This window comes from Microcebus murinus, chromosome 19 (genome assembly GCF_040939455.1).
Source record: "Microcebus murinus isolate Inina chromosome 19, M.murinus_Inina_mat1.0, whole genome shotgun sequence".
Taxonomy (NCBI): Eukaryota; Metazoa; Chordata; class Mammalia; order Primates; family Cheirogaleidae; genus Microcebus; species Microcebus murinus.
The window spans coordinates 14,535,572-14,551,264 of NC_134122.1; the positions used below are offsets into that span (position 1 = coordinate 14,535,572).

The following is a 15,693-nucleotide window of genomic DNA, read 5'->3' on the forward strand; positions in this document are numbered from 1 at the left end:
GCCCCTTCCAGTTTTCCACCTTGCCGTCTGCCTGCTCTTCCCACTGGTTCAGCTCTACGGCCTGGGCGTGGTGGCCTTCTTTTGTCATCTCTGTGATCACATTAACTCCACCAGGAAGTGCAGACCGGTGACTCCAGAGCCCGCAGAAGAGATTATTTGGCCATATCAGCCTTCAAAAATATTTTAAATTGGCTCCCAACATTTGATCATGGGTAGAGTTCACATACAAATGTGGGTTTCCATCACCTTTGGAAAAATTCAAACTTCTGGCCATACCGGGCCTATCTCCCCGTGACAACGATGGAGCGGCTGCTGCCTCCCTGCGGGTGGGGTCCCCACTGTCCCCATCAGTCAGCTGGGTTCACGTAGACCAGTGGTTCTCAGCCAGGGGTGAGTTCCTCCCAACCCCGCAGGGGACATTTAGCAACTATCTGGGGACGGTTTGGGTTGTCACAGCTCTGCAGGGAGCACCACTGACATCTAGTGGTTAGAGACCAGGGATGCTGTTAAATGTCCTTCCATGGTGCCCAGGACGGCCCCCCACAACACAGAGTTATCTGGCCCCCAATTTTGTAGTGCCAAGACTGAGAAACCCTGAGTTAGCCTGCTCACCTGGGCTCTGCGGGCATTTTGGCAATGCCTGGTTCCGACTTGCACTTCAGCAACCACGAGTACGGCTCCTGATAGTTTACAGAGCCCCTTTCCTGGACGCTGTTGTTAAAGGAAACTGTCTTAGCCATGTCCTGTCCATAGCGGCGTTGTTCATCGTGGGGGGAGGGGTTTCTGCCATAGTGAGCAGGAGCGATGGGCGGGTGGTCTTTCTCCTGCTGAGCTGGGCCCGGGACCCTACGGTGTGAGGATAGCTGGTGTGAAGGGCCTCCTAACCCCTACTTTGTCCTGAAGACGCAGAAAAGGCTGGGACCTCCAGGGTTTGTTTTGGAACATGGTGGCTTCTTACAAGCCAAAACTCTGGTTTGCACCTGCGTGAAGCTAAGCCAAGAATTTGCATTCATCAGTCACCCATTCATGATCCATCGATCCATCCATCTATCCATTCATTCACCCATTCATCCATCTATCCATTTATCTATCCATCCATTCATCTGTCCATCCATCTGTCCATCCATCTGTCCGTCCGTCCGTCCATCCATCCATCCATCCATCCATCCATCCATCCATCCATCCATCCGTCCATCCATCCACCCATCACCCATCCTTCATCTACCATCATCCCTCCCTCCCTCCCCTCCTATGTCCATCTGGACGCTGGACTCCATTTTGGGAATTGAAAGATGATTAGGGCAGCCCCCTGATGCTCCAGAAACTCATGGTCTTATAAGGATTTCAGACACAGAAATTATCTTAACAGTAATGGGGGTTGAATATGGAGTTAGAAGGGTTCGAACTATTCTGGGAACACAGTGTTTTTGTGTGAAGACACTTAGAAACAAATTTCCACCTTCCTAACATGAGCATTTTGTACACCAAGCAGTGTGTGTCAAGAAGCATAGGGTTAAAAAAAAAACAAACACCTTTATTGACATAAGATTTACATGTAGAAAACCGCATATGCCATAAGTGTACAGTGCAATGAATTTTTATAAACTGCACATACCTGTGTAATTGGTGCCCATTTTAAGGAGGAGAACACCACCAGCCCCCCAAAAGTTTCCTCCATTAGGAATAACCATTATCCTGATGTCTAACAACATAGATGAGTTTCCCCTGTTCTTGAACTTTCTATAAACAGACTCACACAGCATGTTCTTGTTTACATCTGGTGTCTTTTGTTCAGCATTTGTGTCTGTGAGACGTGTCAGTTTTGTTGTCTGTCGTTGTAGGTGATTCATTCTCATTGCTCTGTAGCTAGGGTTGACAGACATTTTCTGCAAAGGGCCAGATAGTAAATATTTTAGCCTCTGTGGACCATACGATCTTCACTGCAACTATTTAACTCTGCCATTTGTAGCATGCAAACAGCCAGACACAGTATGTAAATGATCGAGTGTGCCTGTGTTCCAATAAAGCTTTATTTATAACAGCAGGCAGAGGGCCAGATTTGGTCCATGGCTGTAGGACAGTCCCTGATCCGTGGTATCCCACTGGGCAAGGTTTCTAGCAACCATCGGAAATTATTCAGTTGCCCCCATCAGGTTTTCTCCCCGTTAGCAAGGAGTTAGGCAGTTTAACTCTCTCCTAGATACAGGGGCTCAGAACTGGGTCTCTTCAGAGGCGAGATGTGGGCTCTGGGTCCCCAGTGACTTTTAGACTCCAAACCTGCAGAGCACCTTGGTGTTGACATCTGTGTCTGTCCTCCTCTTCCCTCCTCACCTCAGCCATATTGAAGGTGGTGTCATCCGTCCTACAGCTCGGAAATATCGTCTTCAAGAAGGAAAGAAACACGGACCAGGCATCTATGCCTGATAACACAGGTACTGCCCACATTTTCCCAATGACTGATGGCTTTGGGGAAGGAGGGAGGGCCACACTCCATTGCTGGCTATTTTTCTGCATGAGAGTATCTAGCATATTAACAATAACTGGACTGGGTTAGTATCACTGACTTCCTTTTTCAAACTTGTCACTGCTCAAGACCTTTTGTGAAAGTCTTTGAATCAGGATGTAGGAGGCAAAAACCTAATAGTTTTAGATCAGACAGGATCCTTAGAGATTCTCTCTTCTAAAACCCTCTACTCGTTTGTTTTGTTAAACAAATTTTAAACAAATACATCTTGGGCACCTTCTATATGCCAGGTGCTGGTATACAGCAGGAAGCAAGACATGGCACACCCAGTCTTGCTTGGGAGACAAACCTCAAGTTTCCCTGCAAATTAGAGCTGCCAGGTAAAACGCCAGATGTCCAGTTAAATTTGAATGTCACGCAAACAACAGACACTTGTTATTATAAGTAAGTCCCGTGTAATATTTGGAACATAATTATACCAAAAAAGTGTTCTTGTTTATTTGAAATTCCGATTTAACTGGGCTTTCTGTATATTTCTCCTCTAAACCTAAAAAGCCTACCCACAAATAAAGCAGTATTTTGTGTTTTGAGAAGATCGCGTGGCTACCACCACGCGTTTTGGTGGCTGACTCGAGAGGAAAACTTCGGTTTCCCATTTGCCGGCTCTTCGGGAAAAGAAATGAAAAAGCACCATTGCTAAGAGACGAGAGGAAAAATCCTAAGATCACTCCATCTACTGTCCTTGCGTGTGCAAACTGTCATGCAACGCTAGTCTTTTGAGTTAAAGAAGCAGCTAGTGTTGGATTTTTTTTTTTTGAGAAAAAGTTTTAAAATTTGGAAATATACACAATAATATACCAACCCCCATGCCCACTATCCAGAAGAGACATTTGTGAAAATATCATATTTCTTTGTCTCTAACATGAAATAAAGCCATGCAGGTAACGTTGACTCTCCCTTGTTCTCTCCATGGGGTCCCAGCCTCCTGCCTGTCCCCGAACCTCCGGGAACCACACTCATGCTTTACCACGTGCCCTTCCCGTCTCCTTGACACTTTCCCACGCACGGACCTGGACAGTAGATAGCGTTGTTTGCTAGTGTTTTCAATTTACATAAAGCATAACACACTATAGGCATCCTTCTGCAACTTGCTTTGTTTCACTCTTGGGAAACAGTCTAAATACTCACCATTGTTTAGCTCGTTTCTCAAGAGTAGCACCCCCCAAGTGTGACAATCAAAAATGTCTCAAGACATTGCCAAATGTCCCCTGGGACAAAGTCGTCCCCAGTTGGATCCTCTGGTCTAGAGAGAAAGAGATCATTTTTTAACTGTTGTCTGGTATTCCATCTTATGAAAATGCTACAATGTATTTTTCTACTTCAGTACTAATGGACACGTTGGTTGTTTCCAGGATTTTGCTGTTACAAACAATGCTGCAACACATATCCTATAATAGTAGAACAAATCATACCTCATCTCATTTAATCCTGTTAACAACCTGACAGAGAACCCAAGAGCTGACCCTTTTATTGGTTGATTGATTGATTGAGACAGGGTCTTGCTCTCTTGCCTGGGCTAGAGTGCAGTGGTGTCATCACAGCTCACTGCAACCTCAATCTCCTGAGCTCAAGTGATCCTCCTGCCTCAGCCTCTGAGGAGCTGAGATTATAGGGATAGGCCGCCACACCCAGATAATTTTTGTACTTTTTATAGAGACAGAGTCTTGCTATGTGGCCCAGGCTGGTCTTGAACTCCTGGCCTCAAGTGATCTTCCTGCCTCAGCCTCCCAAAGTGCTGAGATTACATGCGTGAGCTACCGCACCCAGCCTAAGAGCTGATCCTTTTGAAAGCTGAGAAATGCAAGACTCTGGGAGGCTAAATAACTCGTCCAAAGTCACATGACTTGGAATTGGGAAGGGGGCGAGGACTTGAACCTAGAACTGTCTGACCCTAAGACCCCAGTTGGGGCACACCCCTAGCCCACCCTTGTCACTGCCTATGAGCAAAACACCGGGGGTGAGGTCACTGATGACAGCAGTCTTTGGGACTCTTTCATGTTCACTACCATTCGGTTCCATTTCTCCAAGAGAAGTCAGTGTAGACACAGAAAGCAAATGTCCCACGTGATGTGCCTTCCTTGCCCAGCCATCTCTTTCGTGGTGCACTCAGGATGCTGCTTTTCTCCATCCAGCTGCTCAGAAAGTTTGCCACCTCATGGGAATTAACGTGACTGACTTCACCAGAGCCATTCTGACCCCACGTATCAAAGTTGGGCGGGACGTGGTACAGAAAGCTCAGACGAAAGAACAGGTAATGCTGCACTTGCCTACAGAATCTTCCATTCACCACTAACCCATCCAGCCACCTACCCATCCCTCCATCCCTTCATTCATCCACCCATCTACCCATTCATTCCTCTACCCATCCACCCATCCATCCATCCATTCACCCATCCCTCCACCCATCCCTCTACCCATCCACCCATCCCTCCACCCATCCACCCATCCATCCATCCACCCATCCATCCATCCACCCATCCCTCCATCCACCCATCCCTCTACCCATCCACCCATCCCTCCACCCATCCACCCATCCCTCCATCCATTCACCCATCTCTCCACCCATCCACCCATCCCTCCATCCACCCATCCCTCCATCACCCATCCCTCTACCCATCCACCCATCCATCCATCCACCCATCCCTCCATCCACCCATCCCTCCATCCACCCATCCCTCCATCACCCATCCCTCTACCCATCCACCCATCCCTCCATCCATTCACCCATCTCTCCACCCATCCACCCATCCCTCCATCCACCCATCCCTCCATCACCCATCCCTCTACCCATCCACCCATCCCTCCATCCATCCATCCATCCACCCATCCATCCATCCATTCACCCATCTCTCCACCCATCCACCCATCCCTCCATCCACCCATCCCTCCATCCACCCATCCCTCCATCCACCCATCCCTCCATCACCCATCCCTCTACCCATCCACCCATCCATCCATCCACCCATCCCTCTACCCATCCACCCATCCCTCTACCCATCCACCCATCCATCCATCCCTCTACCCATCCACCCATCCATCCATTCACCCATCCCTCTACCCATCCATCCATCCATCCCCCATCCTTCTACCCATCCACCCATCCATCCATCCCCCATCCCTCTACCCATCCACCCATCCATCCATCCATCCACCCATCCCTCCACCCATCCACCCATCCATCCATCCATCCCCCATCCCTCTACCCCTCCACCCATCCATCCATCCCCCATCCCTCTACCCATCCACCCATCCATCCATCCATCCACCCACCCATCCCTCCACCCATCCACCCATCCATCCATCCATCCCCCATCCCTCTACCCCTCCACCCATCCATCTATCCCCCATCCCTCTACCCATCCACCCATCCATCCATCCATCCACCCATCCCTCTACCCCTCTACCCATCCATCCATCCCCCATCCCTCTACCCCTCCACCCATCCATCCATCCATCCACCCATCCCTCCACCCATCCATCCATCCATCCCCCATCCCTCTACCCCTCCACCCATCCATCCATCCCCCATCCCTCTACCCATCCACCCATCCATCCATCCATCCACCCACCCATCCCTCCACCCATCCACCCATCCATCCATCCATCCATCCCCCATCCCTCTACCCATCCACCCATCCATCCATCCACCCATCCCTCTACCCCTCTACCCATCCATCCATCCCCCATCCCTCTACCTCTCCATCCATCTATCCCCCATCCCTCTACCCATCCACCCATCCATCCATCCATCCACCCATCCCTCTACCCATCCACCCATCCATCCATCCATCCACCCACCCATCCCTCTACCCATCCACCCACCCACCCATCCCTCTACCCATCCACCCATCCATCCATCCCTCTACCTATCCACCCATCCATCCATCCCTCTACCTATCCACCCATCCATCCATCCACCCACCCATCATCCCTCTACCTACTCATCCATCTACCCATCCATACATATACCCACCCACCCACCCACCCATCCACCCATCCTTCTGTCCATCCATCTACCCATATTTTATTTGTCCATCTACCCATCCATCTCTTTATCCTTTATCTATCAGATACTGGAACATTCCAAGTCCCATGTCAGGTTTGGAGGACCCACTGCTTAACAAGAACAACAGAGCACTGCCCTCGTGGCCTTATCTTGATCTCTTAGTTGTAGGTACTAGGTCTGCCCTAAGAGACTTATCTATGGAAATGACCATGTACCATTTCTAGAGGCAGAGATGACTCCTAAATGATCCCCAGTGGAGCAGGTTCAACAGTCCCTCTGATGGGAAGTGTTTAATTACCTTTATGGTCATTCTTTAGGTCTGACCACTCTATCTCTTACTGCTACTTTCCTACTGATTGTAGAGATAGTATAATTTTCCCTTTTTATTTATTTATTTATTTTTTTAATTTGTTTTTGAGATAATCTGTTACCTGGGATAGAGTATAGTGGCACCACCATAGCTCACTGCAACCTTGAATTCCTGGGCTCAAGCAATCCTGCTTCAGCCTCCCGAGTATCTGGGACCATAGGCACGTACCACCACAACTGGCTAATTTTTGTTTTTCGTAGATACAGGGCCTCACTGTGTCACTTAGGCTGGTCTCAAATTCCTGGCCTCAAGTGATCCTCCAGTCTCAGCTTCCCAAAGTGCTGGGATTATAGGCGTGAGCTACTGGGCCTGGCCTGTTTATTGTTTTAAGGACTGATGATATGTAGGGGGAGAATAAAAGTCTGAACCACGGCCTGGCGCGTGTGCAAACGCAGCCCATCGGGAATAACCGTGCTCCCCTCCCTCGCTGTCCCCCGCAGGCCGACTTTGCCATCGAGGCTTTGGCCAAGGCCACTTACGAGCGCCTCTTCCGCTGGATACTCAGCCGCGTCAACAAAGCCTTGGACAAGACCCATCGGCAAGGGGCTTCCTTCCTAGGGATCCTGGACATTGCTGGATTTGAGATCTTTGAGGTACAGCCCGGTGGGCTCATGACAGCCGTGGTCTTGATTCTCCGGGAGGAGGCTCTCCCTGCGAGAACTCACGACTTTGGAGAAAGGCAGCCCGGAAAGGCTGGGAGGCTTTCTAGTTACGGTTAGATCCTTGAGAGTGTAAGAGACAGAAACCCAACAGGGAACATACTACCTTGTGAAACCGAGAAGACCAGAGGTCTCATGGGATCCAGGAGGCAGGGCCTGCTCTCCTGCCATCTCTCTCTGCCTCCCTCCATACTGGCTGTACCCCCAAGCCGGCTCTCTCCTCATGGTGGCAAGGTGGCTGCCACAGGTCCAGACTGCCTCACAGTAATCCCGGCTGCAAAACAAAACAAAACAAAACAAAACACATCTCTTCTCCAACATTTCCAACCCGAATCCTGGAATTGGGTCTCCTGGACTCTTACTCACCTGAGTTGGGCCCCACACTGTCACCTCCAAGCCAAGCACTGTTTTCAGGATCCTGTAGTACTTCATGTAGCGTAAACGTCAATCTTGGATCCCATACCCATGGATTGGAGGAAAGTTCTCAGAGAAAGGAAAGGTCTTCAGATGCACAGATATCCCAAAAGATGCCCACTACAGAGTTACTCCCTCTCTGAGCCTCAGTTTCTTCATCTGTAAAATGCGGGCGGTAACGTGTCTTACGAGGTTATTCTAGCCATAGATCGTTGCACAGGTGCAGGAGACGAGTGTCCTTAAAACAAGGTGTGAGGCGGCCACGTATGTGGGAGGAGGTCAATCTTGCCAGCCTGGTGGGCTCTAGGCAGCCCGAGCCGGGGCCCTAGCCCACTCCGGGGGCGGAGAGGGTGGGGCGCGGGGCGCTGTCTGGGGCGGAGCTTCCCTGGGGCTCTCCGCCCGTCCTCTGCCTTCGCCCGCGATGCTCACGCCCCCCCCCCCGTGTGCTCAGGTGAACTCCTTCGAGCAGCTGTGCATCAACTACACCAACGAGAAGCTGCAGCAGCTCTTCAACCACACCATGTTCATCCTGGAGCAGGAGGAGTACCAGCGCGAGGGCATCGAGTGGAACTTCATCGACTTCGGGCTGGACCTGCAGCCCTGCATCGAGCTCATCGAGCGGCCGGTGAGGGGCGCGTGGGCGTGCGTGGTCCGCGGCACACGTGCACACGTGTGTGGCCTTCATTCAGCGGACGTGTGACCCTGTGCTCTGTTCATATTCGCGGCTTCCCCCTTCACCAAGTCCTGAAAGGCTGTAAACTGCATCTTGGTGAACTAAACCATAATTGCTGTTAATCCACATTTTAATATCAATGGTATTTTCTTTATTTCTCCCTTCCTTCCTTTCTTATCTTCCTTCCTTTTTTTCTCCCTCCTTCCTTCCTTCTCTTCCTTCCTTCTCTTCCTTCCCTCTCTTCCTTCCCTCTCTTCCTTCCCTCTCTTCCTTCCCTCTCTTCCTTCCTTCTCTTCCTTCCTTCTCTTCCTTCCCCTTCTCTTCCTTCCCCTTCTCTTCCTTCCTTCTCTTCCTTCCTTCTCTTCCTTCCTTCTCTTCCTTCCTTCTCTTCCTTCCTTCTCTTCCTTCCCCTTCTCTTCCTTCCCCTTCTCGCTCCCATTCATTCATTCCCAAAGGCAGCAGTCTTCATTTTGTTCACAAATATATCCCAAACTCCTAGAACCATGCACGTCGCAGGTGAATAATCAATAACTATCGAATCGATGTTTACTGAGCACCTACTATGTGCTGGCCCCCCTCTTTAAGGGGCTAAGGATGTAACCATAAATGAGGTAGGTGGGCATCGTCCCTGCCCTCCTGGAGAAACCACAAAACCAGACAAACAAAGCCACTAACACTCCCCGTAAGGCCAGCGCGGGGAATGATTTAGGGAGGCCCACTCTGGACAGAGCAGGCAGGAAAGGCTTCTCTGAGGCTGAGTCCAGAAAGTACGGACCATCCCAGCAGAGGGAACGGCATGCCCACATCTGATGGTGCTCCTGACACCTTGGTTTAGACTGTCTCAGTCTCGGGGAAGTGCTGTACTCACAGGAGCCCTAAGGACAGGTGTAAGTCAAGCAATGGGTTAGTGTGCAGGAATTGGGAAATCTGTGTGTGTGTGTGTGTCGCCCACTAGGGGTGGCAGCAAACATCCCCAGTACTGGTCCACCGGCCACAGGGGAAGTGAAGGTGAGACTGGGGGGTGTGGGGGTGTGGATCCATCTTTACACGTAGGCAAGTCCGGCGACAGGGCTCGGGGACGCCTGGCGCCGTGTGCGGGTGGCCAGCTCTTCCAGACAGACCGCAGGCCCTGGCGCCCTCTGCCTCCCGCCGACCCGGCCCTCCCTGTCCCCCGCAGAACAACCCCCCGGGCGTGCTGGCCCTGCTGGACGAGGAGTGCTGGTTCCCCAAAGCCACGGACAAGTCTTTCGTGGAGAAGCTGTGCACGGAGCAGGGCAACCACCCCAAGTTCCAGAAGCCCAAGCAGCTCAAGGACAAAACCGAGTTCTCCATCATCCACTATGCGGGGAAGGTACCAGCCGCGGGCCCGGGCGCTCTCTGTCCCAGGGAACCCGGGCGGGCGCTCAGAGCAGGAGTGACTGGGGGACGGCAGAACCCCAGGGCTGGGAACCCCAGGGGCGTCTGACACACGTCAGATCCCAGCCGCGTCCCGTGTACGAGTCGTCTAGGCATCTGTGAGGCACAGGACTTAGCCCGTGCAATATATACTGCGACCCACCGGGGTGTCTGACTGGAGCGAGGCCGTCTGACCGCGGGGGTGCCCTCGGCAGGTGGACTACAACGCAAGTGCCTGGCTGACCAAGAACATGGACCCGCTGAATGACAACGTGACTTCCCTGCTCAACGCGTCCTCGGACAAGTTCGTGGCCGACCTGTGGAAGGACGGTGAGGCCCTCCCTGCTCTGGAGGCTGCTCCGAGCTGGGGAATGGCACACCCAGGCCCTCCGCCCTTTCCAGCCACCGCTGCCGCCTCACCTGCCCCGGGCGGGGAGCCCCGTGCATGGGGGTGGCGTGTGCTGGTGATGTCCTGTTGAGACATCCAACCTCTTCCTAAGTGGGGACTCCCAGCCCCTGAACCCCACATTGCACCCCAGGGAGGAGGCCCTGCGGTCAGGGCTCGGGCAGTAGGTGGCAGAAACAGTGCGCCAGGCACGGGGAACTGCACTGCCCCAGCTGGAGGCAGAGGGACTTCACTTCCGTCTGGTCTCTGCCACCCGCTAGCTGTGTGGACTTGGACGTGTCACTCAGTGTTGTTAAGCTTTCAAATCCTCATTAGTAAAACTGGGGAAATGATAGTTTCTGCAGTTTCTACCTCTCCTTGGAGTATTGTGAGGGTTAAATGAGACCAGAGGTGCTCAGACCCGAGCATGCTGCCTTGCTTTAGGCTGGAACATACTCCAAGGAGGCGCCAGCCACGCCAACATTTACTGAGTGCCAGCAATGTGGCAGGCCCGGCCCAAGTGACAGCGTCTCACCCTGGGACTGTGTCATCCCTGGGGCTCATGGCAAACCCAGCCAGGGATTCCCCGAAAGGAGCCGACAGTCTTGTGGGATGGTCACGCAAAGAGATTGTCACACAGAACCTAATTGAGCACAAGGCGCAGAAGCAGCCAGTCCAAGGCTGGCAGGCGGGACCTGGCATGCATCGCCCACTGGGCTGGTGGAAGTTTCTCGCTAGGTTCTGAAAGGCAAAGAACGTCTGTAACTGTAACAACAGTGAAACCTGCTGTCTGTTGAACACTTACTGATGTACCAGGTTCCTATCTTGGAGACTTTGCTGACACTTCCTCCTAGAATATTCTTTCCCCGGGTACCTGTGTGGTCACTCAGTCATTTCTTCCTGCTGTCTGCTCAAATACCAGCTAGTCCAGACAAAATCCACCCCCCACACCTTATGGAAGACAGCGTCTCTCTCCCCCCTTACCCTGTTCTGTTTTTCTGATTACACCTGGGAATATTCTAGACTCATGTACGTGGTCACCATCTGTCTCCTTCCGTTAGATGTCCACGCAATGTAACGGGCAGCGGGGGGGGGGGTGTCCCCAGGGCCTGGCATGCTGCTGGAGTCTTTCAGTGACTGTCTGTCGGTGGAGGGAGGATTGGAGGCTGGCAGGGAGTGAGCACTTATTCCTGCCCTGGAAGGGAGATGTTTTATTACCTCCATTTGTAGAAAGAGAAACTGAGGCACAAGATGGTGGAGGTTAAGGTGAGCCAACAGCAAGAGCAGGCTTGTCCCCCAGGTCTCCATGACAGCATCAGAGGGAATCTGTTCTTTCTGCCACTCGGGTGTTCTCGGGATTTCCCAAATGTGCGGCACTTGGAAACCCGTCCCCCGAGTGCCTCCCCTGACCCGCTGCAGAGGGACGGGGACGGGGCCCACTGAGGGGACCTGGGTCTCCATGCAGAGCTTCCCTACCCCCTGGCCCTGTCCTCCAGCCGTGCAGGGGTGGGGGCCGGCTGGGCCACGGGCTGATGCTGCCCCCGCCGTGCCCCGCAGTGGACCGCATCGTGGGGCTGGACCAGATGGCCAAGATGACGGAGAGCTCGCTGCCCAGCGCCTCCAAGACCAAGAAGGGCATGTTCCGCACGGTGGGGCAGCTGTACAAGGAGCAGCTGGGGAAGCTGATGACCACGCTGCGCAACACCACGCCCAACTTCGTGCGCTGCATCATCCCCAACCACGAGAAGAGGGTGAGGCCTGCCGACCGCCGCGGGGCTGCCGTCCCAGGGGTGTCCGGAGTGGTCAGACTGTCCCCAGGGACCATCCCCCACCCCTGGCCCCATCTGCCGCGGGTGGAAGGTCGTGAACTTGGGAGCCAGACCTTGGAGGCGAAAGAAGGCAGGAGAGGAAGGGAGAGTGTGTCCAGAGGGTTTTTGGCCAGGGAGCTGCTGTGCAGGGCGCTCAGCCACGCATTCGTTCATTCTCCCAGCAAATATTTGCTGAGCTCCCCCCTGTGCCAGGTGCTCGGGATACCGCGCTGGGTAAACCGTGATCCTCGCCTGTGGCTTCTCGTGATCTGGGGCAGGTTCTCAGCTGGAGACGGGCGTGTCCTCCAGAGCATGTTTGGCTATGTCTGGGCACACTTTTGGTTGTCTCAACTCCGAGAAGGGGATGCCTCTAGTGGGTAGAGGCCGGGGTGGGCTAAGCATCCTGCAGTGCACAGGACGGCCCCACAGCAGGCAGTTGTCCCCCTCAAGATGCCAGTAGTGCTGGGGTTGTGCGAGACCCAGGGGATGGGGGAGATACACAGCTGACGACCATGTTGCAACATGGTCAGTTACGAGGACGCCAAAGAGCCAGAGCCCCTTCCCCAGCCGCGGGCGCAGAGGAGGCTCCTTGGCGAACGTGAGCTTGGAGAGCCATGGGCCTCGGCTTGGTAGCGTGCAGGGCCCAGGATGAGCAGGAACGTGGGGTGAGAAATGAAGGAGCCAGGCAAGAAAATGCGAGGCGGGTCATCTCGGGGTGTCGACACGTGAGGTGCGAGGCAGGGACGGGGCGAGATGAGGCGGAACGGAGGCAGGGCTGGATCTCGGCGCTCCTTGGGTGCAGACAGAGCGCGGCCGCCTTTGGGGACGCCACTGGGGGTGTTTAAGCAGGGATGTGATCAGATTTACATTTTAGACCACACGAGGGACAGAGGGGAAGGCAGGGCTGGTCGTTGCGGTTGTCCAGGCAGGAGCACGTGGTGGCCAGCGGATGGTGGAGATGGTGGGCTGACCGAAGTGGGTGGGCTGGGAGATATTTGGGAGGCGGGAGCTGTAGAGCCAGCGGTGGACAGGAAGTGGGGAGGGGCGGTGACAGGGAGGAAGCCTGTTTCCAGCCAGGGGAGGTTGGCGCCACCAAGTGCGAGAGAGATCACGGGATAACCAGTGCCGAGAAAGGGGCTGAGACCCCAGAGAGCCGCGCCAGGGCCAGCCCCCGTGGCCTAGCGGGCTGGGCCGTCCAGGGGTGAGATTTGGGGCTTGCTGGATCCCAGCCCCGGCCCCAGGGCTCCACTGCCCTCTTCTGCCTCTGCAGTCCGGCAAGCTGGACGCGTTCCTGGTGCTGGAGCAGCTGCGGTGCAACGGCGTGCTGGAAGGCATCCGCATCTGCCGGCAGGGCTTCCCCAACAGGATCGTCTTCCAGGAGTTCCGCCAGCGGTGAGCCGCGGCCGCGCAGGTGGGGCGGAGGGGCGGTATAGAGGGGCACGCTTGGTGACTTCTGCCCTGTGTTTCAAGCTACGAGATCCTGGCGGCGAATGCCATCCCCAAAGGCTTCATGGACGGGAAGCAGGCCTGCATCCTCATGGTAAGCCCCGAAATCCAGCCGTGACCTCCGCCCCCTGGCCACGCTGCCGGCCGCTGCTCTGGGAGGGAGGGACCCTTCTTGCACACCTGGCACCACTGGCCAGGTGGCGCGGCTGCAAAGTGAGCTCTTCTCTCCCTTCCTTCTGCAGATCAAGGCCCTGGAACTCGACCCCAACTTGTACAGGATCGGGCAGAGCAAGATCTTCTTCCGGACGGGGGTCCTGGCCCACCTGGAGGAGGAGCGAGACTTGAAGATCACAGATGTCATCATGGCCTTCCAGGCGATGTGTCGCGGCTACCTGGCCAGAAAGTAAAGACGGTTTCCCCGCGTCCTGAAACCTCCCCGCAAACACAGCCAGAACCACAGCTATTTGGGGGGCTTTCTGGCCCCGTGTCCTGATTCCCCGACTCTAAGAGGCTGTCTGCTTTTTAGAGGCACCGTGGGCTGAATGACAGCCTCCTCTGGAGGGGGAAGAAATGCCTCCACTTTAAGTGAACGCCCCAGTTATGAGTGCAGGGCGGGAAGAAGTCATGACCGTGGGTTCTGGAGGTTTAAACCTGGGTCCTTGTTCTGGCTCCCTGACTTAATCTGCTGATGAACCTTAGGCAAGTTACTCGACCTCTCTGAGCTGCAGGTTCCCTCACTGAAAAAGGAGCATTGTCTTTCCTACCTCGTGGAATTGCTCATGCGGAGTCGATGAGATAGCGCTAGGAAAGGGCTTAGAACGGTGCCTGTTACCGTTTCAGAAGCGATAGAAGGTGATACGGTGTTTAAGGAGAGAGTATTTGGCTGTATCTCTATCCCAGTGTCCAAATGGGATTCAAAACTTGTGATGCCCCATCCGTTTTGTGAAGCCTGGGACTGGGGCACGGGCTCAGGCTCCTCAGTGAGAGTCACACCCTGAAGAGGACCTCAGGGGCTGGCAGAGCAGCTGTCTGTCTGTCCAGAGCGTGTGTTGTCACTGGGGACAGACCATGCCGTCAGCCGCAGAGCCCCGACTGTACCAACCGGGTGCGTTGCCAAGTGGACCCATCGGGCTGGTCAAGGCCACGTCCGGGGAGCGCTCGGTCTGGCGACAGGCCTAACTTGTCCAGTTTCATCCCTGAGTTCTGTGGCCATCCCTCCTGCCTCCACAATAACTGGGGTGATTTTATGCTTGAAGTTCACCCACGTCCAAAGCAGCAGCCGAGCAGAGAAAATGGGGCCATGCTCCCCATTCTGTGGTTTCCCGACCCCAGTAGCCCTTAACGGGAGGGGTGCTGGCTCAGCGCTAGGGTCTGAGATTTCTAAGGCACAGCTGAGGGAAGGACAGTGTTGCCAGGAGCGGCCGCACAGCCGGCGGGGGGAGTGTGCAGGACATCGGTTCCCCGGGTGTGTTGGGATCACAGCTCCGAGCCCAGAACACTTGGTGAGCCTTGGGCCTTCCTGGCCCCCGAAGGAAAGCTCTGCCTTTAGACCGTCGAAGGGGTCTGTGCCCAGACAACATGCCCGTGCTGATGCTCAGGGCTTCCAGAAGCATCTGAGCCGGGGAGCACAGGGGATGTCCCCGTGCGGTTCAGGGTGCTGAGGACGACGGGGGGACCCACGCCCTGCCTCCCTCTGCCCCAGGGCCTTCGCGAAGAGGCAGCAGCAGCTGACCGCCATGAAGGTGATCCAGAGGAACTGCGCCGCCTACCTCAAGCTGCGGAACTGGCAGTGGTGGCGGCTGTTCACCAAGGTCAGTGCGGCCCGGCCCCTCCCCAGCCCCAGCCCTGGTCCTTCACTCCGGACACTCCAGACGCGGGGCAGGAGATGGCCCAACGTGGGCGTGGGGCTCCAACCTCGCCCGTGGCCCGGGGGGGCCCTTCCCCTTTGGCACGTGGGTTACAGCTGTGACCTTAACGCAGAGCTTGTCCGTCACTGCTGGGGTCTCTCCTGTT

The 15,693-nt window shown here is 54.6% G+C and overlaps 1 protein-coding gene across 4 annotated transcripts in view; it reads left to right on the forward strand.

Moving 5' to 3' along the window:
* Window positions 1-15,693, forward strand: part of MYH11 (myosin heavy chain 11) — a 104,034-nt gene that overhangs the window by 62,290 nt on the left and 26,051 nt on the right. For all 4 annotated transcript variants that reach the window (XM_012790227.3, XM_012790228.3, XM_075995150.1 and 1 more), the window contains 11 exons: window positions 2,337-2,432; window positions 4,657-4,775; window positions 7,341-7,493; window positions 8,425-8,598; window positions 9,824-9,997; window positions 10,257-10,371; window positions 11,984-12,177; window positions 13,505-13,626; window positions 13,705-13,774; window positions 13,923-14,083; window positions 15,383-15,491. In XM_012790227.3, coding sequence (XP_012645681.1) covers window positions 2,337-2,432; window positions 4,657-4,775; window positions 7,341-7,493; window positions 8,425-8,598; window positions 9,824-9,997; window positions 10,257-10,371; window positions 11,984-12,177; window positions 13,505-13,626; window positions 13,705-13,774; window positions 13,923-14,083; window positions 15,383-15,491 — 1,487 coding nt within the window. The remainder of the gene's footprint in view (window positions 1-2,336; window positions 2,433-4,656; window positions 4,776-7,340; window positions 7,494-8,424; window positions 8,599-9,823; window positions 9,998-10,256; window positions 10,372-11,983; window positions 12,178-13,504; window positions 13,627-13,704; window positions 13,775-13,922; window positions 14,084-15,382; window positions 15,492-15,693) is intronic.